The sequence below is a fragment of the Narcine bancroftii genome, chromosome 1 (assembly GCF_036971445.1).
Source record: "Narcine bancroftii isolate sNarBan1 chromosome 1, sNarBan1.hap1, whole genome shotgun sequence".
NCBI classification, from domain to species: domain Eukaryota; kingdom Metazoa; phylum Chordata; class Chondrichthyes; order Torpediniformes; family Narcinidae; genus Narcine; species Narcine bancroftii.
Genome location: NC_091469.1, coordinates 265,447,306 through 265,473,037, shown reverse-complemented (window position 1 = coordinate 265,473,037; position 25,732 = coordinate 265,447,306). Strand labels below are relative to the sequence as shown.

General features: G+C 38.0%; 1 protein-coding gene across 2 annotated transcripts in view; it reads left to right on the top strand.

Moving 5' to 3' along the window:
• copb1 (COPI coat complex subunit beta 1) overlaps positions 1 to 21,493 on the top strand; it is a 45,274-nt gene extending 23,781 nt beyond the window's left edge. For both annotated transcript variants that reach the window (XM_069897609.1, XM_069897600.1), the window contains exons 14-22: positions 3,113 to 3,233; positions 4,125 to 4,352; positions 5,549 to 5,728; positions 13,177 to 13,321; positions 13,485 to 13,604; positions 14,775 to 14,920; positions 15,021 to 15,110; positions 20,883 to 21,038; positions 21,180 to 21,493. In XM_069897609.1, the coding sequence (XP_069753710.1) occupies positions 3,113 to 3,233; positions 4,125 to 4,352; positions 5,549 to 5,728; positions 13,177 to 13,321; positions 13,485 to 13,604; positions 14,775 to 14,920; positions 15,021 to 15,110; positions 20,883 to 21,038; positions 21,180 to 21,239 (1,246 nt within the window). In that variant the 3' untranslated portion in view covers positions 21,240 to 21,493. The remainder of the gene's footprint in view (positions 1 to 3,112; positions 3,234 to 4,124; positions 4,353 to 5,548; positions 5,729 to 13,176; positions 13,322 to 13,484; positions 13,605 to 14,774; positions 14,921 to 15,020; positions 15,111 to 20,882; positions 21,039 to 21,179) is intronic.
• Positions 21,494 to 25,732: the final 4,239 nt, after the last annotated feature.

The window sequence follows — 25,732 nt, the reverse complement described above, 5'->3', positions numbered from 1 at the left end:
ACTGAATCTGATATGAGGGGTCTCCCATCCGCCAAAACAATCATTTGAAGATTTGGTCACAAAATCGATAAATATGAGCACGTGCATTCTGGAGTTCTTATCCCACATTTGTGCAAACTTCTGGATTTAACCCTTTAGACTATGGTCATTTTTAACCTTTCCTAATATATACTCTTAGCTGGGGCCATAGGTAAACTACAGTATGAAAGGTTAAAAATCAGTATGAACCAGCTAGTGGTTGCATATAAAATCAGTTCCAGATGTTACAAGATCAAACCAGCAACCACAATGAAGGCATATCACACAGGGGTAAAGATGAACAATTATTAACAAAAATTCACCTTCAACCTTTAATTCAAACATCCCCCCCCTTTTATAACAATGCCCACTGGTTACTATGCAAATTTCTATAACAGTGTAAAACTAATAAATTCCTCACCCTAAATATAACATATGTAATTAAAGTCTAAGTTATATTTCCAGCTAGCCCACAGAAAAACTTAGACATAAAAACAAACAGAACACACAAGACTCACAAAACTTCAATCTCAACTGAAGCAAAGATCATAAGCAAAATTCAGTTTGTTTGGTAAACTGAAGCCAAAAGATCTTTGAGAGAGAGAGAGAGCACAAAATTGGAAGTTGTCTTGAGTTGCTTGCAGAGAGAGGAACAACTGACTTGGTCTGGATCCTTCTGGCTGCCTTCAAAATGTTCAACCTTTTTGAAATCCCAACATTCTAAACTGTCCTCCAGACCATGACTCATACTCTGGGCCACCTTCCACTCCACAGCACCACCCAGTGGTGGTTTATCGTTCAAGTCCAGAAATTTTTAGATCATTTTCTGCACATGCTCAGTCCATCTCCCACTCTCTCAGCAGTCCACCTTCACCTTGGCTCTCTAAGGCAAACTCACTTTTTAACATAAAACCACACAACACATAGGTCAATACACAACACAGAACTCTGTAACACAGAAAACAGGAGTCCAAAGGGTGAAGTAGAATTTTTTTCATTGCAATTTAGAATCATTGTTGAATTAATCTTTTCAAATTTGTCTGTTGAGCACAATTAATTTTGGAGGAGATACTGAAATTGTGGTTAATGATGCAAATTCACTTGAAAACAGTTATAAGCATACAAGTGTGTTAATACAAATTTTGTCTTGTTGGAATAATTTTGATTTAATTGGTGGTTTAAACACTATTTTTCATTGTTTTTATAAGAGCAATTTAGGAAAAAGTAAGATTTGAGGGACGATAAAAATTGCTTTTGTACTTTTCTGGCTTGCATTGCACACAAATTTTTTGAATGGATGCTTTATATTATAATTCTCCACCAAATGTGCATTTAAGTAAGAATTTTAATCTGTTTTCATGTTTGTTGTGTGGAAAAACAGTACATCTTTGATAATTTAAATTTGCAATATTTTCTTTTTAAATCTTGTTTAGAGAGGCATTTTCTTTGGCTTGGCTTCGCGGACGAAGATTTATGGAGGGGGTAAAAAGTCCACGTCAGCTGCAGGCTCGTTTGTGGCTGACCAGTCCGATGCGGGACAGGCAGACACGATTGCAGCGGTTGCAAGGGAAAATTGGTTGGTTGGGGTTGGGTGTTGGGTTTTTCCTCCTTTGCCTTTTGTCAGTGAAGTGGGCTCTGCGGTCTTCTTCAAAGGAGGCTGCTGCCCGCCAAACTGTGAGGCGCCAAGATGCACGGTTTGAGGCGTTATCAGCCCACTGGCGGTGGTCAATGTGGCAGGCACCAAGAGATTTCTTTAGGCAGTCCTTGTACCTTTTCTTTGGTGCACCTCTGTCACGGTGGCCAGTGGAGAGCTCGCCATATAATACGATCTTGGGAAGGCGATGGTCCTCCATTCTGGAGACGTGACCCATCCAGCGCAGCTGGATCTTCAGCAGCGTGGACTCGATGCTGTCGACCTCTGCCATCTCGAGTACCTCGACGTTAGGGGTGTGAGCGCTCCAATGGATGTTGAGGATGGAGCGGAGACAACGCTGGTGGAAGCGTTCTAGGAGCCGTAGGTGGTGCCGGTAGAGGACCCATGATTCGGAGCCGAACAGGAGTGTGGGTATGACAACGGCTCTGTATACGCTTATCTTTGTGAGGTTTTTCAGTTGGTTGTTTTTCCAGACTCTTTTGTGTAGTCTTCCAAAGGCGCTATTTGCCTTGGCGAGTCTGTTGTCTATCTCATTGTCGATCCTTGCATCTGATGAAATGGTGCAGCCGAGATAGGTAAACTGGTTGACCGTTTTGAGTTTTGTGTGCCCGATGGAGATGTGGGGGGGCTGGTAGTCATGGTGGGGAGCTGGCTGATGGAGGACCTCAGTTTTCTTCAGGCTGACTTCCAGGCCAAACATTTTGGCAGTTTCCGCAAAGCAGGACGTCAAGCGCTGAAGAGCTGGCTCTGAATGGGCAACTAAAGCGGCATCATCTGCAAAGAGTAGTTCACGGACAAGTTTCTCTTGTGTCTTGGTGTGAGCTTGCAGGCGCCTCAGATTGAAGAGACTGCCATCTGTGCGGTACCGGATGTAAACAGCGTCTTCATTGTTGGGGTCTTTCATGGCTTGGTTCAGCATCATGCTGAAGAAGATTGAAAAGAGGGTTGGTGCGAGAACACAGCCTTGCTTCACGCCATTGTTAATGGAGAAGGGTTCAGAGAGCTCATTGCTGTATCTGACCCGACCTTGTTGGTTTTCGTGCAGTTGGATAATCATGTTGAGGAACTTTGGGGGACATCCGATGCGCTCTAGTATTTGCCAAAGCCCTTTCCTGCTCACGGTGTCGAAGGCTTTGGTGAGGTCAACAAAGGTGATGTAGAGTCCTTTGTTTTGTTCTCTGCACTTTTCTTGGAGCTGTCTGAGGACAAAGACCATGTCAGTGGTTCCTCTGTTTGCGCGAAAGCCGCACTGTGATTCTGGGAGAATATTCTCGGCGACACTAGGTATTATTCTATTTAGTAGAATCCTAGCGAAGATTTTGCCTGCAATGGAGAGCAACGTGATTCCCCTGTAGTTTGAGCAGTCTGAGGCATAATGATTAATTAATCCACATTTTTGGGATATGTTAATTTTAAATAAATATTTATGTATTCTTAAAGACCACCGCTGCGAGGATTCCTGCTGGATGGGGATTTCTTTGTGGCTGGTGCCCTTGCGACTACATTGACCAAGATAGCTTTACGTTATATGGCACTTGTGCAGGATAAAAAGAAACAAAATGTAAGTAATAATTAGGATTGTTTTGAAAGATCAACAGGAAATCAGACTTGAGGTGCTTGAAACTGAAATATGTTTTTAAAATATGAAGTTGAAAGAATATTTAACTGGTTCATTATTTTCAAAATGTATTTGTTAATTATCAGATTTTTTTTGTAAAATTAGACATTGGAAAAAATTCATATTTGACCTGTTTAAGTTTAAAATCTGGGGAAAAGGGATATTATCTTCTCCAGGTTTGCTCTAATTCTTGCTGGTTCTTGAAGGGTGGAGCAGGTAAGATGAATGAATAAGGCAACAGTGATTTGACAAGAAAAAGAAAGGAATTTATGCAGTTGGAATTTCAAGCAAACAGAGGCTGGAAGAACACAGCAGGACAAGCAGCATCCGTGGAGAGAAATAGTCAATATTTCAGGTTGAGATCCTATATCTGGACTGGGATTTCAAATTTGGTGGGAAAGAGGAGTGATTTGAGCATTGTTGTGGCCGATGTTGATCACTGTTTCTATCAGCATCTCGGAGTTGAGAAGTGAAGGTATTCTGGTACATCTCAAGGATACTTGTGTCATTAAAAGTCAACAAAAAGTCTGGAGCTAATGGCTTATTTTTCAAGGAATTAAGGAGGTTACTGCAGAGATTATGAATCTGTTTGTACTCATCATCCAAAATTATCAAGATTTCAGGGTATTTAGTTGAAAAGGAAGAGAGAGAACAAATCTGGGTGTGATGTGGAGGGTGGTGGATATTTGGTAGAGTACGTTTTGGATGAATTGACAAATGGTTGGGCACCACTAAAATCAAGAAATAGATCAAGAATGTGCAGTTGGTGCAGAAATTGAACTATTTACTATGGTTCTAGTATTAATTCTTGGGTTTTTTAATTTTTTTTGGCAGAGTTTTATTGCAGAGTCCATGCTAATTATGGCTACCATTTTACATCTTGGTAAATCATCACTCCCAAAGAAACCAATTACTGATGATGATGTGGACCGTATCTCACTCTGCCTTAAAGTTCTTTCAGAGTGCTCCCCGTTGATGAGTAATATTTTCAACAAAGAATGTAGAAAATCCCTCTCTCAAATGCTTTCAGCCAAATTGGAAGAAGAGAAACTTTCTCAGAAGGTAATGTTGTCATTGCAAGTCTCTGATTCATAGTTGTTATGGATGTTCTGTTGGTTATTCCCTTATGAGTACACATGCAGTGGACAAAAGTGGTTATTACAGATGATCCCCCTGTTATAACCATTCTGGTAATGGAAATTTGCTCTTGGAAAATTCATAAATAACTCCCAAAATCTGTGAGACAAAACCTTTAGACATTGGAGCAGAACTAGGCTGTCAGACCATCAATCATGAGCTGATTATTTTCCCATTCAGCCCCACTACCTGGCCTTCTACTCATAATCTTTGATTCACTGGATGATTAAAATCCTATCTATAGCTCTCTTAAATACACCCAGCAACTTGACCTCCACAACCTTCTGTGGCAACAATTCCACAGATTCATCACCCTCTGGCTAAAAAATTCCTCCATGTATCTATTCAAAAGTGGATGCCCTTTAATCCTGAAGTCTACTTTCTTGTCTTAAACTCTATTGCCATGGGAAACAACCTCTCTACATCTATTCTGTAATGCCTTTGAACCTTTGAAATGTTTCACTCATTGTTCAAAAATTCCTTGATCAAGTGGCTTGAGATGCTTCAGTCCAACAAAAATATTAAAACAGTAAAAACTATGGACATGCCTTTAAATAGTTTTGAAGATAAACTATCCTCCATTCATTACATTTTTTGTTCTTAGACATTCAACTAGATAAGAGAAATATCTTTCATTGATAATTATGCTGATTTGGATTGAATGTGGAACAGGACAGCACTGAAAAAGGCACTTCAGTCCATGATTTCTGTGCTCAAACACCTTGTCAAATTAAACTAAATCTGCCTGCGCTTTACATTCACTGAATATTCCTGTGAACATCTAGAAGTCTCTTAAATAGAGTCTGGTTCCACCACTGCTGCTGGCAACCTGTTCCAGATATCTACCACTTTCTGTGCATTTTTAAAAAAAACTTGCCCTAATCCAGAAAAAACAACTCTCCTTTGTCCAACCTCTCCTTGTTGCTCATACCAACAAAACAACATTCCAGTAAATCTCTTCTGCATCCTTTCCAAAGTTTCCACATCCTGTTGGTTCTGGGGTGATTCCAGTTCACCAGGAGTGTACTTTGAGTTTTCATTGTGCTTTAGATAAACTTAATACTGTTGAATAATGTTTAAATGTGTCCTGATTATTTTTTTTCTTCTTTTGCTCCAATTAGAAACAGTCTGAAAAACGTAATGTAATTGTGCAGGCAGATGATCCCATTTCCTTCATGCAGCTGATGGCCAAGAATGAAATGACCTCCAAAGAGGACCAGTTTCAGCTCAGCTTATTGGCTGCAATGGGTAACACGCAACGGAAAGAATCCTCTGACCCCTTGGCTTCCAAGCTCAGCAAGGTGCAGTAAAATTATTTGATCTGCTTTAATTAGAAACGATCTGTAATCTTGATGAAAACCTTCTGCTTGTCATCATTTTTTTTAAATTATCTTTGGCAAAACCAACAGTTATTACCTTCAAAGGCCATGGTGTGGCACTAATATAAACTGCCTCAGTCCTTCTGGTGAAAGTATTCGCACCATATTCTTGGGTGGGAAGTGGTAGGATTTCGATCCAGCAGCAAAGAAGGAAACAGCAAAATATTTCTAAGATGGGATGGCGTGTATTCTGGTGGACAGTGAGTTGCTGGTCCTGCCCCTATGTACCCTAAGATCTTTATGTTCCTGATGGTTGACATTCTGGGTTTGGTTGGTTTTTGGAAGGTCCTAGATTTCAATGCATTTTTATTAATGGAATACATTGAATGTTCTGACAGTGAAGAAAATAAATTTTCCTGTGAAATTTACCAAATGGCAGGTCATTTTCATGATATGAAGACTGAAAGTTAGTGAGGAATAGAATATTCCTTTAAAGAATATGTAAAACAAAATAGTTTAGATTTAACAGGCTGAAATTGTTATTTGTTAATCCAATAGTCTCTTTTAAGCTAAGCTTGCACATGCATATTCCTGTGTGTGCTTACTATGTATGAATGACAAATTGCTGTAAGTACAAGGTGATCTTGCTACAATAAGAAAAACTAGGCACTTGTAATGCAACACATAATAACATTAAAATGGCAGGATTCAACAAGAGGTGGAGTGTGGGGAGAAGGTATCATCACTTTTGTAATTTGTGGTAAATTTAGTTCGTATTTACTGTATCTGTCTGGGGTTGACATCATAAATGAGTTGATCTTTCTCTGGTGCTATTTAAGATCACAAAATTTCATAGACAGCAAGGATAACTTGAAGATGCTTTGTTCGCTAGATTTGCATTGTTGAAAAAGAACCTGCCATTCTTTGGATGAATGATATGAGCAAATGAAATGGAGAGAATATTTGTGTTTGGAGCAGTTAGAACAGTTTAAATTGTTCATTGGATGGCATCAAAGTCACAAATAAGCATCTGCAGTAGTTTCTGGATGCAGTTACTTATCAAGTTTTTTTGAGGGAACTTTTATGGGAAACCATACAACAACTGGTTATACTTAAGGATAGTGCCATAAATGTCTGGTTTACAGTTGGTAATGCTGTAAAATGCTTTTTTTTTGTTTTGTAAGTCATTGATGGAGGGCTGATTTCTGGAATTTTCTTTTAACCACCTAATCTCAATTGCCTGAAGTTGTGTAACATTTAAGCACATGTGGTAGGAAGTGGTAGTGGAATTGTTTCTTTTTATTAATTTTTTTTCTTTTTCACACTGTGAACCATATCAATCAAAATATGTACAAACATTTCTCATTAAATTTACACAGTGGCATTTTCTCCCTTTCCCTCTCTCCCTTCTTCCTCCCTCACTCCAAAACCCATAAATATTCAACATATACAATACAATAAAACCATAAAACAATATCTTCACTCAAAGGAAAATAAACAAGAAAAATGTGTCATCTATTTGTTACACACTAGATCAAGTCGTTTTGTCTTCTTATCATTTTCATTTTAGGGGGTGGAGGTCCTAGGCAAGCTCTCTCTGTTATGTACCATGTATGTTCCCAAATTTGTTCAAACAATGTGACTATATTTTTAAATTATATATTATTTTTTCCAATGGAATACATTTATTTATTTCCATGTACCATTGCTGTATTCTTATGCTCTCTTCCATTTTCCAAGTTGACATTATACATTTTTTTGCTACTGCTAAGGCTATCATAATGATTTTTTTTGCTTTATCCAATTTGAGGCCTAATTCTTTTCTTCTTATGTAACTTAAAAGAAAGATCTCTGGTTTTTTTGGTATGTTATTTTTTGTAATTTTATTTAGTATCTGATTTAGTTCTTCACAAAATGTATTCACTTTTGTAAATGCCCAAATTGCGTGTACTGTTGTTTCCATTTCCTTCTTACAGTGAAAACATTTATCCGATAATGTTTAATCCCATTCTTTTAATTTTTGAGGAGTGATATATAACCTGTGTAACCAATTATACTGTATCATGTGTAACCTTGTGTTTATTGTATTCTTCATTGTTCCAGAACATAACTTTTCCCATGCTTCATTTTTTTATCTTTATGTTTAAATCCTTTTCCCACTTAGTGCTTCCTTCAGGTAATCTCAATCTGTTTCCCAATTTATCCTTTAAATAAGATTTCAATTGATGATATGCAAACATTGTACCATGAGTTATTCCATATTTGTACTTCAACTGTTCAAATGTTAGTAAATTATTTCCCAAAAACAATTTTCTATTCTTTTGATTCCTTTTCTCTCCCATTCTCTAAAGGAAAGGTTATCTATTGTAAAAGGGATTAGTGGAATTTGCATCAATAATAATTTTGGTATTTGGTAATTCGGTTTTTTTCCTTTCTAAGTGGATCTTCTTCCATGTATTAAGTCAATGATGCAATACTGATGAGCTTTTATATTGCACCAGTTTTTCATTCCAACAATAAAGTATATGTTCCGGTACCTTCTCACCTATTTTATCTAGTTCTATCTTAGTCCAGTCTGGTTTTTCCCTTGTCTGGTAAGAATCTGATAAATACCTTAATTGTGCAGCTCTATAATAATTTCTAAAGTTTGGTAACTGCAAACCACCTTGGTTATACCTCTCTGTTAATTTATCTAACACTACCCTCGGTTTCTTCCTTTACCACAAAAATTTCCTTATTCTCTTTAGTTCATTTGAAAAAAATTCTGTTAAGGGAATTGGTAACATTTGAAATAAGAATTGTATCCTTGGGAACACTTTTGTTTTAATGCAGTTTACCCTCCCTATCAACGTTAGCGGTAATTCTTTCCAATGTTCTAAGTCTTCCTGCAATTTCTTTATTAGTGGCTGATAATTTAGTTTGTACATGTGCCTTAAGTTATTATCTAACCTGATCCCTAGGTATCAAATTGCTTGTGCTTGCCATTTAAATGGTGATTCTTTTTTAAATTCTGTATAATCCGCATTACTCTTTGGCATCACTTCACTTTTATTTGTGTTGATCTTGTACCCCGATATTTTTCCATACTCCTTCAATTTCATATGTAATTCTTTTATTGATATTTGTGGTTCTGTTAGGTATACTATGATGTCATCTGTAAATAAGCTGATTTTATACTCCTTCTCCTTTATTTTTATCCCTTTTGTTTTATTTTCTGTTCTTATCAGTTCTGCTAATGGTTCTATTGCTAAGGCAAACAATGAGGGGGATAATGGACATCTCTGTCTAGTTGACCTACTTAATTTAAATTGATTCGATACGTTCATTTGCCAATGGTCCATTATACAATGCTTTAATCCAATTTGTATATTTTTCTGGTAGATTGAACTTCTGTAATACTTTAAATAAGTAGTTCTACTCTACTCTGTCAAAGGCTTTTTCTGCATCTAAAGCAACAGCCACTGTTGGTTTCTTATTTCCTTGAACTGCATAAATTAGATTAATAAGTTTACAGACATTATCTGGTGTTCATCTTGTCTTAATAAATCCAGTTTGATCTTGTTTTACTATTTTTGGTACACAATCGCCCAATCTATTTGCTAATAATTTTGCTATTATCTTAAAATCTGAGTTAAGTAGGGATATTGGTCTATATGATGCTGGTGTTGATGGATCCTTCCCCGTCTTTGGTATTACTGTAATTATTGCTGTCTTACATGAATCTGGCAAATTTTGTGTTTTTTCTACCTGGTTCATTACTTCCAGGAGAGGAGGAATTAATAACTCTTTAAATGTTTTATAAAATTCTATTTGAAATCCATCCTCTCCTGGTGGTTTATTGTTCAGCAGCTTTTTTAATATATCCTATACTTCCTCTGTTTCAAATGGATTTATTAGTTTGTTTTGTTCCTCTTCTTGCAATTTTGGCAGTTCAATTTTAGCTAAAAATTCCTCTATTTTATCATCTTTCCCCTCATTCTCAGTTTGGTATAATTGTTCATAAAATTCCTTAAAGTTTTCATTAATCTCTGTTGGGTTATATGTAATTTGTTTGTCCTTTTTCCTTGATGCCAATACACTTCTTTTAGCTTGTTCTGTTTGATGTTGCCAGGGTAATATTTTATGTGTTTTTTTTCACTCCCAGTTCGTAATACGTTTGATTTATTTTCATTATGTTCTTCTCCACCTTATACATTTGTAATGTTTCATATTTTATTTATTTTTTGTCTGCCAATTATCTCCTTTTCATTATATCATCCCTTTTTACTAATTCCTTTTCTGTACTTACTATCTCCCTTTCCAACTGCTCTATTTCCCGATTGTAATCCTTTTTCATCTTAGTTACATAAGTTATTATCTGTCCTCTAATGAAGGCTTTCATTGTGTCCCATAATATAAATTTCTCTTTCACTCATTCTGTTTATTTCAAAATATGTTTTAATTTGGTGTTCAATTAACTCCCTAAATTCCTGCCTTTTAAGTAGCATGGAGTTTAACCTCCATCTATATGTTCTTGGTGGGATGTCCTCCAGTTCTATTGCTAATAATAGGGGTGAATGATCTGATAATAGTCTAGTTTTCCTAACTAGAGAGTTTTCCTAACTCTCCCTTGAATATGGGCTGACAACAAAAACATATCAATTCTTGAGTATGTTTTGTGCCTACTCGAATAATATGAATATTCCTTCTCTCTTGGGTGTTGCCTCCTCCATATATCCATAAGTTTCATCCATGCATTGATTTAACCATATATTTGGCTACTTTATTCTTTTTGCTTGTCTTTTGTCCACTTTTATCCAACATTGGATCCAAATTAAGGTTAAAATCCCCTCCTATTTCCTTGTGTGTCTGCAATCTTCAAAAAATATCCTGCATAAACTTTTGATCTTCCTCATTAGGCGCATATATATTGAGCCAATTCCAAGAGTTTGAGTATATCTGACACTTTTATCATTACATACCTCCCTGCTGGATCTATTATTTCCTCCTCTATTTTGAATGGAACATTTTTGTTAACTAATATGACTCCACCTCTCGCTTTTGAATTATAGGATGCTGCTGCTACGTGTCCTACCCAGTCTCTCTTTAATTTGTTATGTTCTGCTTCAGTTCGATGTGTTTCCTGCACAAATGCTATATCCATTTTTTCCTTCAATAAGTAGCCTCTTCCTTTTAATTTGGTTATGTATTCCATTAATGTTTATAGTCATATAGTTCAACGTGGGCATCTTATATCTTACTTACTCCTCTTTTCCACCTCTTCGCCACCTCCATCCCCCTTTTTCCCATTTTTATCACTTAGTTTTCCTTTATTAAACTCAATGTACAACAATACATTTAAAACATAAAATACCCCAACAGTTCCCACACCCAATAATACGTTAACCCCAAATGCTTCCCCCCCCCCCCCCCCCTCTAAGTTGTCCCGTATCCCTTGCCGGGCAACCACAACTCCCCTTTCCATTTGGATTTCGATCTTGCTCGCAAGTGTCAACTGAAAACACTTTTTTTACACATATAACAAAGCTCTCTTTTTTCCCCCTTCCTTCCTTCCCTTCTCTTTTCCCTCTTTAGTTCTTTACATATACATTGTTTTTACATCTTTATATATACTTTAACACCGTTCTTCATTCTTGTTACATCTCCTCATCTCTTGTTTTGTGCTGCAAACGTCCTGGATCCAAGAACAGTCTGTTTTGCTCCCCGGGTATAAATATTTTAAGTACGGCTGGATGTCTTAACATGAATTTGTAACCTTTTTTCCATAAAATCATTTTCACTGTATTAAACTTCCTCTTTAAGAGTTCAAAAAATATTTTTTGACCCTTGTATTTCAATGGCTTATTATCTTCTCTAACTTTATTCCTTGCCCGCTCCAGTATATTTTCTCTTGTCATCTATCTCAAAAATTTTACTAAGATGGATCATGGTTTTGATGTGTCTGCGGTTTCGGAGCTAGTGCTCTGTGTGTCCTTTCTACTTCCATTTCTTCCTGCATTTCTGTCATTCCCAGGACCTTCAGGATCCATCTTTTTATAAATTCCTTCATGTCTGTGCCTTTTTCACCCTCCTTCAGGCCCACCATTTTTATGTTGTTTGGCCTACTATAATTTTCCAACATATCAATTTTCTGAGATAACAACTCTTGTGTCTCTTTAATTTTTTTTGTCACTTTCTTCCAATATTTCTCTTGTCATTTACTTTCATTTCTACAGCCATTTCCCACTCTTCCACATTCTCCACTCTTTTCCCTATTTGTCATGACCAGCTCTAAACTTTGCATTTTATCTTCTGCTCTTTTCATTTTCCTTTTAATTGCACTAAATTCTAATGATAACCATTCTTTAATGATCTCATTTGTTCTTCAAAAAAAGCTTTATCTATATTCTGTCCATTAGTTTTACCTTCTATTTCTCTGTGAAGATCTTGGTTGTCTTCTTCCTCTTCTTCTGTGTCTGTACCTGTGTTTGTGTCTTCTTCTTCTCTTCTTTGTGTCTGTGTCTTTTCTGTTTTTACTGATGAGCTGCTTCTATCTCTTTGTCGGGCCTCTTCTTGCTGGGCCTCTTGCTGCTGATTCTCCCCTCCTTGGCTGCTCGTCTGTCGGGCCTCCTGTCATTGATCCTCTTGTCGGTCACCCCTCTGTCTTTCTCCCTCGTCTGTTTCCTTGCTCCCACCTCTGCCGCCTTCCTCTTCCTCCAGCTGAGTGCCCTGGTGTCGGGCGTCCCTCAGCTGCTCGCGTTGTGGTTGTCCGCTCCTCTGCTGAGACCCCCCTCCCGTCGGTGTCCTCTTTTCCCTTTGATTGTGCACTGCTCATGCCCGACTCCTTGTGCATGCGCAGTTGCGCACTTTTGTTGGCTCCGAGAGCCATTTTTGAAGACCACCAGCTGGGAGGTAACGACTCCGCAGGGCAGGCACTAACCTTGGGAATCGGGCGCTTCTCACCACCACAGCTCCCTGTTCCTTCGTGCAAGTAAGGCCTTCTTCTTTCTTCTCCGGTGACTTTTCTACTTTTTTTTCCAATTGTTTTTACTTTCTCCTTGGGTGCCATTTTTTTTATCTTCTCTGTAACATTTTCTTCTATTTCTTATATTTTATTTTTATTGTGCTTTGTCTTTTCCTAACTTTTTTCCTATTTTTCTGGAGAGGGCTGGTTTTCCCGACCGGCCACTACTCCATCACGTGACTCCTCTCTCTCTTTTGATTTTCATCAATTTTTTTTCCATAGAAAAAATAAATTGTGAAATCTTATTGTCAAGATAGGACCCATATTTGAACTTGCCATGAACAGACTTAAAGTTGAATTCATTTGTTTGTTTTTTTTTATTTTGACCTGGCACAGAATACAATTTGAGCATTTTTTTTTAGAAAGTTCACTAATAGTCACCAATCCTTAACGAGCGCTGGTTTATAAATTTTATTTTTATTTTTAGGTTACGCAGTTGACTGGTTTCTCAGATCCAGTGTATGCGGAAGCATATGTACATGTTAACCAATATGATATTGTACTTGATGTACTTGTGGTCAATCAAACAAGTGACACACTTCAGAACTGCACTCTGGAACTAGCAACACTGGGTAGGTTTTACCAGTTAAGCAAGACATTATTTTGGCTTGTGGAATATATGTAATCTAATTCTTCTGGACACTGCTCTATGAACAACAGTTTAGGAAAGAAAACCAATTCAGTATTCTTTAGAATCCTGATTATTTTTTATTTATTTTTTCTCTCTCTCACCAGGCGATCTTAAACTTGTAGAGAAGCCTTCACCCCTAACTCTTGCTCCTCATGACTTTGCTAACATCAAAGCAAATGTAAAAGTAGCTTCAACAGAAAATGGCATCATTTTTGGTAATATAGGTGAGAAGGAATTTTGTTTATTCATTCATAAACAATTTGTGTGTAATTCTCAGGAAAAATATTGGATTTGTTGCTTCCTGTTTTGTTACAGATCATTTCTTGAGTTCCTTTTTACAGTTCTTTTTATCCTTGGACAAATATTAGGTGATTCAAAACTTGATCTCAGAAACAACTTTTTACATTTTGTGGTGAACACTGTCGGTTCACTGTTGATATCAACTTAGAGAACCACAGGTAATCCTCTCAACAGGAACTTACACCAACCGCAAAAAGGCAAGGCCCAGCAAGTTGAAAAAAAAATTCCATGCTTTAGGAAGAGCTCTGTGCTCTGTCTAATCATGATATTGCTCACAAAGTGAGTAAAATAAAACTAATGGCTATCAACCGACGACCCCTTTATACTTAATTTCAACTATTGTATTGACAAAAACACTTCAATGTTTGAGATGTTCAGAAGTGTGATTTAAAAATCATTTTCAAAAAAAAAAAATCCTCTCCCAAGTGAAAATCAACTTCTCAAGTGAAGTCTGAAGTTCATGCAACCATGGCCTTCTGTCCAAATCAGGAACAATCTCTTCCTGCACCTGATGAAGACTTTTATTTCATTTTTCCTCTTTTTGGTAAGTGGAGGATATTTATTCCTTCTCCCTTCTGACATGAAAGGGGATTCTGAATGTGGGAATCCTGAAATTATGCTTAGTCATATGAAGTAATGATAGTGGATGCCAGCAACTTTGCCATCTTTATCCTAGAAAATCTGGACCATTGTGTTTCAGAATGTCCAGAGGAAAATAAAACTTTGAACAAAGATTTTGGTTTCAAAACCTAAGAAATGAGAGTCAGCTAGTAGCATGACTCTCTATCCAGTTTGCTGTCCCATTGCTGTCTGCATGGAGTTGCTTGTTTTATTTGTGACCTTGTGGGTTTCATTTCATGTGCAAACAAGTCTATAACTTGTGTGAATTGTCCATAATTTGCAGGTGTTAGAATCTGGTCAGAGTTGCTGGAAATGTGCGAAGAATAAAATGGGATGAATGTGAAATGGGTGTTTGATGGTAAATGCAGACTTGATCATCTGTTTTCTTACCATGACATCAATTGGAAAGGATTTTTTTTCCCTTTCCAGGAATTGAGCAACTTGAATAATTTTGTCTTTGTCTATGCTTCCAGTTTATGATGTATCTGGGGCAGCAAGTGACCGTAACTGTGTGGTGTTGAGTGACATACACATTGACATCATGGACTATATTCAGCCTGCACTGTGCACTGATGCAGAGTTTCGTCAGATGTGGGCAGAGTTTGAATGGGAAAACAAGGTAGGGAAACCATATGAAATAATACTTGACTTGGATTGGTTAAAGTTAAACTTTTCATGGATAATTGATGTGATTGCCCCTAATTTGTTTTTTTTTCAAGGTTACAGTTAATACAAATATTACAGATCTAAACGAGTATTTGCTGCACATTCTTAAATCTACCAACATGAAGTGTTTGACTCCAGAGAAGGTGTGTACCTTTCGAATGTTAGACTTTTCTGTGCACTGACATTTTTGAAATGTGCTGTTCAACTGTTAGATTGTCGAATAGCATTTTCCCAGTACATTTCAATTAATTTGTGAGCTACAATTCTGTTAAATTCTGATTCACATTTTAATACTTTTGTTTATGCTTCATAAATTATGAATTTAGAGTTTCAAGAGACACTTTTTAAAGTGTTAACACTTGCAAAAATGCAGCTCGAGGGTAAATGAGCAGTGAGCGCATGAATACAGAACTGATTGTGAACAAGGCGAAGAGTGAGGGTGAATGGTTATTTCATCCAATTGTTCAGAAGGAAAGAAAAATTAAAAATGTATGATGTACATTGGAGTCTTTCAAGTCAAGAGAGTGAGGCAAAATCTTAAATGGTCAGCCGAACCAACCAATGCTTGACTGAAATCAACAAAGCTAATTAATATTGGACTGAATGAGCAGAGCTGCTTTAATTTATGATTGGACTTCCTCATTTTCTCAATATCCTGGTTCATGAGTACTTCATTTCGTCATCTGAGACACAAGTGTTGGAAGCTGAATGGTAAGATGCATTAAGTAAAAGCACTTAAAGGGTGAAACACTGAACAACTATGATCAAGATGTTTCATACTATTATAATGAGACTGAATTCTGCTGATGTTTCAGAGTTCAATTCTTTTGAGTCTGAATATTATTTACATTTATTAAGTAGGGTTTCATTTCATGTTTTGTTGGAAGATCAGTAATTCTGGTGATATTTGGATGATAGCATCAAGAACCTTCCACTGGCCATATCATTCCATCTCATTTCATATGAGTGGCATGGTTCGCGTAGCGGTTAGCACAACACCTTTACAGCGCCAGCGATCGGGACTGGACTGGGGTTCGAATCCCGTGCTGTCTGAAGGAGTTCGTATGTTCTCCCTGTGCCTGCATGGGTTTTCTCTGGGGGCTGCAGTTTCCTCCCATCATTCAAAACGTACCAGGAGTGTGGGTTAATTGGATGTAAATTGGGCAGCACAGACTTGATGGCCAAAATTGCCTATATGTCTGTCTTTTTTCTTCTTTGGCTTGGCTTCGCGGACGAAGATTTATGGAGGGGGTAAATGTTCACGTCAGCTGCAGGCTCGTTGGTGGCTGACAAGTCCGATGCGGGACAGGCAGACACGGTTGCAGCGGTTGCAGGGGAAAATTGGTTGGTTGGGGTTGGGTGTTGGGTTTTTCCTCCTTTGCCTTTTGTCAGTGAGGTGAGCTCTGCGGTCTTCTTCAAAGGAGGTTGCTGCCTGCCAAACTATGAGGCGCCAAGATGCACGGTTTGAGGCGATATCAGCCCACTGGCGGTGGTCAATGTGGCAGGCACCAAGAGATTTCTTTAGGCAGTCCTTGTACCTTTTCTTTGGTGCACCTCTGTCACGGTGGCCAGTGGAGAGCTCACCATATAACACGATCTTGGGAAGGCGATGGTCCTCCATTCTGGAGACGTGACCCACCCAGCGCAGCTGGATCTTCAGCAGCGTGGACTCGATGCTGTCGACCTCTGCCATCTCGAGTACTTCGACATTAGGGATGAAAGCGCTCCAATGAATGTTGAGGATGGAGCGGAGACAATAAAGGGCAGGCTTTTCAGATTGGGTTTGCTGTTACCCAGAGTCACCCCTCATTTGTACAAGGAATCCCTGCATTAGCAAATTTGTGTTCCTAGAAAACCAACCATATTGCTATTTTCTATAATGCAAACCTTTTTTCCATGGAGTCTGAGGTTGTGTGTTCCTGTAGGATGTTTTCCCCTCTTATTTTTTTCAGCAATGACAAAATGGACGCATTGCTGTATTTTAACAGCTGATGCCAACACTGGCCTCTGCTTTGGCAGGCTCATGAATAAGAAGTGGAGAAATCAGTTAAAAGCATGAGAATCAAGGAAGATGTTCATTGAGATAGATGAGAAGTCAAGGGGGTGTAATAGGTGAAAGCATGATGCTTTAGTGGAAGTGGAGTAAAGGCAGAATAATTACTTTAACCAGCTGGCCATGGATACTGTGAATCAAAACAATCCTGCCCATCACAGAAAATGCCTCGCAGATGAGGAGGCTGGCAGTCTTCCACTCTGAGGTGTTTGTTCACATTTCTGTTGGGGAATAAACCTTGCCTCATATTTTTGACTAGTTTGTGAATTTTCATGATCCGAACAGCTACAATTCAGAAGCCAGCTGCAATATGATGATCCAGGTGCAGAAGACCACCCCATTATATGTCATGTTAGTTGGTACCATCTTGAGAGTTGTGGCATGTGACCAACTGCTTTATGCAGTGTTTCAGTGTCAAAAGCTTTTTGGGTTTCTAGAGATTCTCTGCTTTGGGAAGGAACTGGCTGCTGGTATAATGATCTTTCATCTGACCCCTGTAATGTATATACTGGGGAATCTTGGCCTGCTTGCACTCAATCTGAATCAGAACCCCATGAACTTCTAAATTTGAGTGTATGTGTGGGGGATTATGTCAGTTAAATGAGTAATTTTCATTGATTCCTTTTGGGACCACCAGAATTGGCCTACAAAATCAGTCATTGCTCACTGGTTTCATTTACTCATGACATAATTATGTACAATGTCTGAATGCAAAAAGCACTTCATACTGGCTTTTGCATTTGGGGGGGTGGGGGTGTTTGAATGAAAGGGCCAATTGTGAGAAAGAGAGTGGTATTTGAAAATCCACTTGTGAAGTTGAATTCACAGAATATTGATTATAAAAATGCAGTCTATAAATTCTCTCATGACATCACCGTTGTTGGCTATATAATGGGAAATGAGTCTGAACATAAGATGGAGATTGAGAATTTGGTTTTGTGGTGTCAGCCAAACTACCTTGATCTCAACATCAGCAAAGTAGCTTATTGTGGACTTTTGGAAGTGGCGGTTGAGAGGCTACAGTGGAGAGGGGTAGTACCTTTTAAGTTTTTGGGTGTCCGATATTAGAGGATCTCTCCTGGAGCCAGCATATCAAGGCAACCATGAAGAAGGCGTTTGTGTATTTTCCAATAAGATTCTAGATTCCTTCATTGTCATGTGCAGAAGATTGCAGAATATGTAATATTGCATGAAATTGCTCTGCCTGCCATATGGCAGACAAGGAGTCACCATCAGTATCACTCAGCGCACCTTGCGAGAGAAAGAGAAGCAAAAGAAGTCCCTTCCGTAGATTCGCCTCCTGCACTCCCTCAGCCTCTGCAGTTGCAGTCTTCTGTTCACTCCATCGGCAACCAGAGCTCCAGATCCAAACTTGATCAGGAAGGCTTCAATGCCCAATACCCTTTGAGCACACTTCTTGCCCTCAGCACACTTTTGAATCCTGGTTCTGATATCTGGATTCTTTTAAGCCAGTCTCCAGCAAGCTAAAGCCTGTGTGCCCTGGTCATGGTCACCATCCTGTAGATTCATTTCTTCTTCTCCTTCTCGACAGTGGGGTGTTCTGATGCCTGAGCCAGTCCGCTGCTCACTTGGAGTCCGCGACCCCTCGTGGCTGCTGCCAAGCACAGGCATCGACATCTTGGGCACAGACCCACAATTGCAGAATTTAGTTTACAAACACTTTTGGCCTTTGAATGTCTATATGGAGCCACCAACATAAGGACGGGGCGGTTGACCCCTTTGGAGCAGCGCTGTCTCTCTTCTCTCCTGTGTCCATGTCGAGGGCAGGAATGCTCTTATGGTAGCTCCAACAGGAATGCTGTCGAATGCTCCATTGAATTTCCACAGGTGTAACGTGGAAAATATCACATCCTGGTTTGGTCACTTGAGGGCCCAGGCACGTAGAAGGCTGCAGAATGAATCAAACGTAGCCAAGTCCATCAGAGACACTGACCTCCCATTTGTTGAAAACCATTGTTAGATGCTGTCTCATAAAGGATCCTCATCACCCTGGACACAGTCTCTTTTTGCTGTTGTGTTCATGTAGAAGCCGGAAGTCTAGCACCTGGAGGTTCAAATATAGTGTTTTTTTTAAACTAACTTTTAACAGCTATCAGGTTCTTGAACCTCCCTATGGATTACTCTGGAACCACCAAAAGCTTCTTTTGAACTACTGGATCATCTGTTTCTCTTGCACAAACTGCAACTAAATATTCATTTATTCCTTTATTTTTATTTTTATTATTTTTTTTTCTGTCTCATGCCATATTTAATTTATATTCTTGTAGTTTATCTTGCCTATCAGTTTGGATGCAGCAAGTAAGAATTTGGTGCATTTGTACATTGTATTTGTGTAGATGATGATAAACTCAAACTTGCAGACTGGAATATATTTGATTAGAATCTTATTTTGCACTGCCACCCAGTGGAATTGTTAAAGATTTGTATGCTGACTTCAGTCAGAGTTGAAGAGCAAGATTGGTTAGACATACAGCACAATATCAGGCCCTTTTGGCCCACAAGTCCGTGCCACCCATTTACAGCCAATTAACCTACATCCCCCGGTATGTTTTGAATGGTGGAAGGAAACCAGAGACCCTGGGGAAAACCCACGCAGCCGTGGGGAGAAAGTAACTCCTTCCAGATAGTGTGAGATTCGAACCTCTGTTCCAATCATTGGTGTTGTAACGGTGTTGTGCTAACCATGGTGCCCCAAGATCTGATGGTTGTTTTTGAGGTAGTTGTTTCTTTCAAGGTTCTTCAACTCTATATTTAGGAAACCCAAGTTTAACTGAACATCAGTCTGGTGTTGTGCAGAATGAATTCCATGAGTTGCCATTTTGTCAATTAAAGGCATGGTTGGTATATGACAAAATTTGAATAAATTTAAATAAACAGTAAATGGAAATATCTGGATGCTGTTTAGCAATATAAAATTGGACATGAATCACTGGAGAGCTAGTTATACATCATTTCCCGAAACGGTGTGTAAAGGTGCTAATTATGACATTAATGAGATGATTGCCTGTAATTGGCTTTGTTGAGTCCATACGATTGTGGAATGATCATTTCTTGGTTTGAATTTTTTTTTTCCTCACAACTTTATAAAAACTGACAAATAGCCCATGATTACCTGTTGCAGAATAGGATGTGTGGTTGGAATAGAGCAAAGGGAAATGAATACTTTGGAGATTTTAAAATTAAGTATGGCTTGTGAAAGTTGTCCCTCCTTTTGCGTAGGGTTGGGTCACTGGATAGCAGGTTGGTATTGGTGCAAAACAAAAAAAATATACAGCATGTGAAAACAACAATGCAAGTCTGACCAGCTCCATATGTATACAGCAGCTTTAAAAATTAGAAATGAGCAAATACAATGAAGGCATTTGAAAAGGAACTATTCAGTGCAGTATAACTTAACAGAACAATTAAAATTGGCAGCCAGATATCGCTGAGATCCAATGAGAAGAATTAGAGGTGTGGCAATCTTAAATATGACAGGAAATTTAACATCCTGTTTCTTTGAGACTTTCACGTTAGTGACGATATACATCCTTCAAATTGATAAGACAAATAAAAGCATCCTGTATAAAGAAGTTAAAAAAAAAAATGTGTTCACCTTTAGTTACTGGGTATTGCTGTTAAGGCCAACATTTGTTGCCCATCCTTGTGAAGTCAAGCTATACTTGTAGAAAAATTAGTGAATAAATTAGTGACATAATTGGCATAAATAAGGCATTGTACTTGCACTTCAAATCGTTCGTCTAGTCGGAGAATTTCCTTGCATTGGAATTTTCTGAGAGACAGCTAATTGTCCACTAATGTAAAAGTAAATTTTGTAAAAATGTCTTTTTTCCAATTTCAGGCACTTTCTGGTTACTGTGGTTTTATGGCTGCCAACCTTTATGCACGATCCATATTTGGAGAAGATGCACTTGCAAACGTTAGCATTGAAAGACCAGTTCATCTTGGATCTGATGCTCCTGTGGCTGGTCACATACGTATTCGGGCAAAGAGTCAGGTAAATTGTAAAATGAACCATTGTGCATGATTTTATGGTGAAATGTCATATTCTTGTAAATACAGAAATTTGAAATTACTCTATGAAACATCTCCATCTGGTAAAACTACTTCTGATTATTAGGTCTCTTTTATGTTGCAGGGAATGGCTCTCAGTTTGGGTGACAAGATCAACCTGTCCCAGAAGAAAGTGAAAGCATAGTCCATTTTTAAAATATGATTTTGGCTTAAATTAATGTTTGTTTAATTTACCAATATCCAAGTTTATCTAATACAAGATCATAGATGCTAAGTATGCTGAAGAGAGCTTGTGACTTGTTGACCTTTCCATGAAATGAAGTTTCTATTATATAAGTGAAAAGACTGTAGAACCCTTTCATTTTGTCTTTGCCTTGCTGCAGACATCTCTTGTTTTACACTAATGTTTATTAATTATAATAAAGATAAATTCTGCAAGTGTTTGTTCATCTGGAATTGGGAATTTGCAAAATTTAGTATTAACACTAATATTTGTTCTGAAGAATATGGTCAGCAAGATAATCAAAAGATAGAAAATTCTTCATACCCGTGGTGCTTATGAAAATCTGCTTCTGGATCGGATGTAAAATTCCAGTTAGAAAAATGTTGCAATATGAATGGCACGAAGTGTTTTTTTTTTAATAATTGCAGATCTTTCATTTGGCTTCTAAAACTTGTGTTGTCCATTTGCCTCACTCTGAACTTAATCCCAGAATCAAACCTGTATTGACTCTTCCACAACTGGACCTCCAAATGATAGATTACATCTTGTGTATTGTATTGACTCATTTTCTGGTATTCTCTTTTGTTTTTTAATATTTGTCCAGTTCTCATGGGCATGAGCACAGGATTGAGGAGCAGACTGGGGAACATCTTCAAATAATCTCGAAGCACATATTTATTAAATAAGTGCATGATGTTGTTTTCTGGCTGTTAAGAAAATGTCCATTTTGTGAATGGAAATTGCATATACTATATCTTAGATATTTTGATACTCATTACCTCAAAATACTTGCAGATGTCCCTGGCTCAGTCACATTTCCAATTCTGCTGAGATTTTTGGATGAAATTTTTTAAAATTTTAAAATATGTGGCAATATGATAATTGGCTAAAATTAATATTTTATTAGCCTAATTAGAAATTTAAATTAGTATAGTGATAATTAAACCAAACTTTTCATAAATTGAGAAGTGATAAATTGGTCTGAAAAATCTGTGAGGAATGGTTGAAGGTTTTGCAGAGGACCACAAAACAATTTTGATCAACTTGCACAATTATTTTCATCTTTAAAAGAAATATATAAAAAGGCAAGCAAAGTTTATTCAGTTTATAAATATCCATTGAGGATGTGGTCATGATGCTGGGCAAGTGGCGTGGATCTTGAATTCAAATCTCAATGGCAATTTCTGAAAAAAAAAACATTGATCATTTCATCGGGTCTGAAGATCAGTCGTTTAAATGGACTAATTGTCCTGGGGTGTTTAGAAAAGTTTTGCTGCTATTTTAAACATATATGCAGGTCCTTGATATTCACCACCACCCCTGCAAAAAAAAAAATATTTCCAAAAGCATTTTCAGGTAATCACAGAGTAACTTGTTTACCTGTAGAGATTCTAATTATATTTTCCCTGAAAATATCAATGCATATGATGGCTCTATTTATTCATTTGCTAAATATGGATGTTGTTGGCTCGGCCAGCAATTTTCTATGTCACTAAATTTTAATCATTTCAGAGGGCAAATACAGAGTCAAATACATTGATCTGAATTTGAAGTTGGATGTAGACCAGACCAGATAAGAATAGCATATCATTTCCCTGAAGGATAAGAGTGAACCAGATAGATTTTAATGGCAAATTTTGGAATTTCACAGAATGAATGGTGATATATTTTCATTACAGAAGCTATTTAATCAAATCCCAGCATACACAATGATAAAAAGAACCTTGCATTCTAATTTTCCAGTACAAATATCTGTACAGTCATTATTTTGTCACATTTTCCAAGTCCCTGTTCAATGAACTTGCATGTAATGCCATTTTGTGGCCATTTTCAATCGGCTGCAAACCTGTCTTTTGTTCCCCAAAATGTTTAGAATATATTTCCATGACACCCTGAATCCTTTTCCCATACCTCCTCAACTTTTTTCTCATCTCCACTCCAGATCCAATCCATCCTCTCAAAACATAAACTCTGCTTGCTTCTCCATTCACTGGTCTACTATTCTTTTATATTTGTTCTTTGAAATCAGTATTAGATTTTTTTCCCATGAGTATATGGGTTTGAAATGGTGATTTAAGTAAAGGTTTCTCTGTGACATTTTTAAGGTGACATTCACACTCCAGATTAACTAAAAGAAAAAAAAGAGACTTCCTATTGCTTTGTGTCTTGCAACTATCCACACTAGTAATCTATAAATGTACCTTTTATCCGAGAAGCATGGAGTTTTACAACACAGAAGCAGGTCCTTCAGCCCAACTAGTTCATGCCAACCAAGTTGTTTATTTAGGATCGTCCAATTTGCCACATTTGGCCCACATCCTAAACTATTTATCTACCTACTACATTTTTTAAACTTAAATATATCTACCACTTCTGGAAGCTTCTATATGCCTGCAACCATCTGTGTGGAGGAAGTTGATCCTTGGATCCTTTTTCATTCCCCTCTCATCTTAAATCTAAGCCCTTTAGTTTTTACTCCACTACCCTTGAGGGAAAAAACTGCCTATTTATTTTATATCCCTCTTAAAATTTTGTACGCCTCAGAGCTTATTCTTGTGTGCTCCAGCGGGGGTGGGGGGTGGGCGGGCGGGGAAGGTTGGGGAATCCAGCCTCTCCTTATAACACAAGCCCTCCAGTCCCAATAACATCCTTGTGTTTTTGTGTGCTATTTTTCCAGTTTAATAACATCCTTTTTATATCTCTGTGACCACAACTTCATGCAAGCTCCAAATCTGGCCCAGCAACGCCTTGTTCTATTGTTACAGGACAACCCAATTCGTGTGCTCAATGCCTGACTAATTGAAGGCTAGTTTCTAAATCTTCACCACTTTGTCTACCCATGTCGCCATTTTTGAGGAGCTATTTATCTGTACAATTGGCTCTCTTCATTTTATTTAAATAATCTCGAGGGCTTTACTATTTACTGTGCACGGCCTATACTGGTTTGATTCCCCAAAATGCAACAACTTGCACTCTTTAAAGTTAAAATCTGCCTGCCATTCCTTGGCCCAGTTCAGATTTCAACAAGTTGTAGCTAATGGGATGTTTCAGAGTTAACTGAAAGGAGGAAGTGTTGTGAATCCATGTTTGTTGTCGGTACAAAGGTCAGTGTGAAACTAAGCTCTGAAGGGTATATTTTAGAAAGGTTAAATGAACATACGAATTGATGGCAGAGCAACGTGGAGAAATATGAAATGATGCACAAGCTGCTGACCAACTGCCACTTGGCTAGGCTGATGCTGCTGCCAGTGGGGTCCTAGTTGAGTCTTTTGCTTGCTGCACTCATTAAAGGCTTTGGCAACTTTACCCTCCACCGAGCTCACCACTAGCTATTGGGAAATTGGGTATTTTTGAATGTCTAATAATGTTTAAAGAATTTGTTAAAAGGAATTGAAATAGGTAGGTGGACATTTAAAAGCAATGTAAAATATTTGAGCAAATTTTAAAAACTACCTACTTTTCTGTTGGCAACTAATTTCTACTGTTCATTTCAATGGCCCTGCTATTTTTCCAGCAGGTTAAACTTGGGTTTAACCTGAGAGCCTGGGAAACAGGTGGAAGAGAGACCAGTCCTGTTCGACTCCATCAGGTTTCTTGTTGCCATTGTCAATCAAGTGGAAGTGATTCACCACAATTTCTTGGGATCAGGCAAGTTGTCAGCGTGTCTGACCGCAGATCCATTTGACTTAAGGTTCAGTGAGATAACTTCTTGTATTGAGAAGGTAGTAAGGTTGTTGGATTGGAAGGTGCTGTTGAAGAAATCTTGGTAAAGTGGTTCATTGGATGGATGTTTCACACTGCAGAATGGGGAAATGGAGATTTAGGGAATAAAAGTTCTTTGTTCTGGTTGGGAGGAATCCAAGTGTTGGTGGAGTAACTTTGCTTCATAAACAATGGTAAGGTTTTGGGGATTATTAGGGGACACCCAGCCTCTGATCTGCTCTTCTATCTTCAGTTTTTATGTGGTTGGCACAGGTTCTCCTCAAGATATTAATAAGAGATGTATGATGATGATACAATTCAGAATAAATGAGAGGTAGGTGTTGGAAGGGTGTATTGTTTCTGCTTTGCCTGGATTTGTCAAGGTCTTTGTGCATAGACTGCTGAAATTTCTCAGGATTGCAAATGGAATGGATGGCTGTCCAAACCACGGCCTCCTTTTATGTTCTTGTGATGGAAGAAGGATCATTAATAAAGCAAGGTCAACCAAGTTGGGTCTTGTATTTAACATTACTGTGAGAAATTCCTGCACTGATGTCCTGGGAATTGAATGTTTGACTTCAGCTAGTTCTGACTCTAGTCATGGTGTGCAGAGCCAATAAAGTTTACATCAGGATAGATTTTTCCAAATATCACAGAAAATTCAGCCCTGAATGGAATTTGCATTATTACTGCATGTTTACTGTTTTTCTGCAATTGCGTGTGACTGTTGAATTATATTGAATTTTGGATAT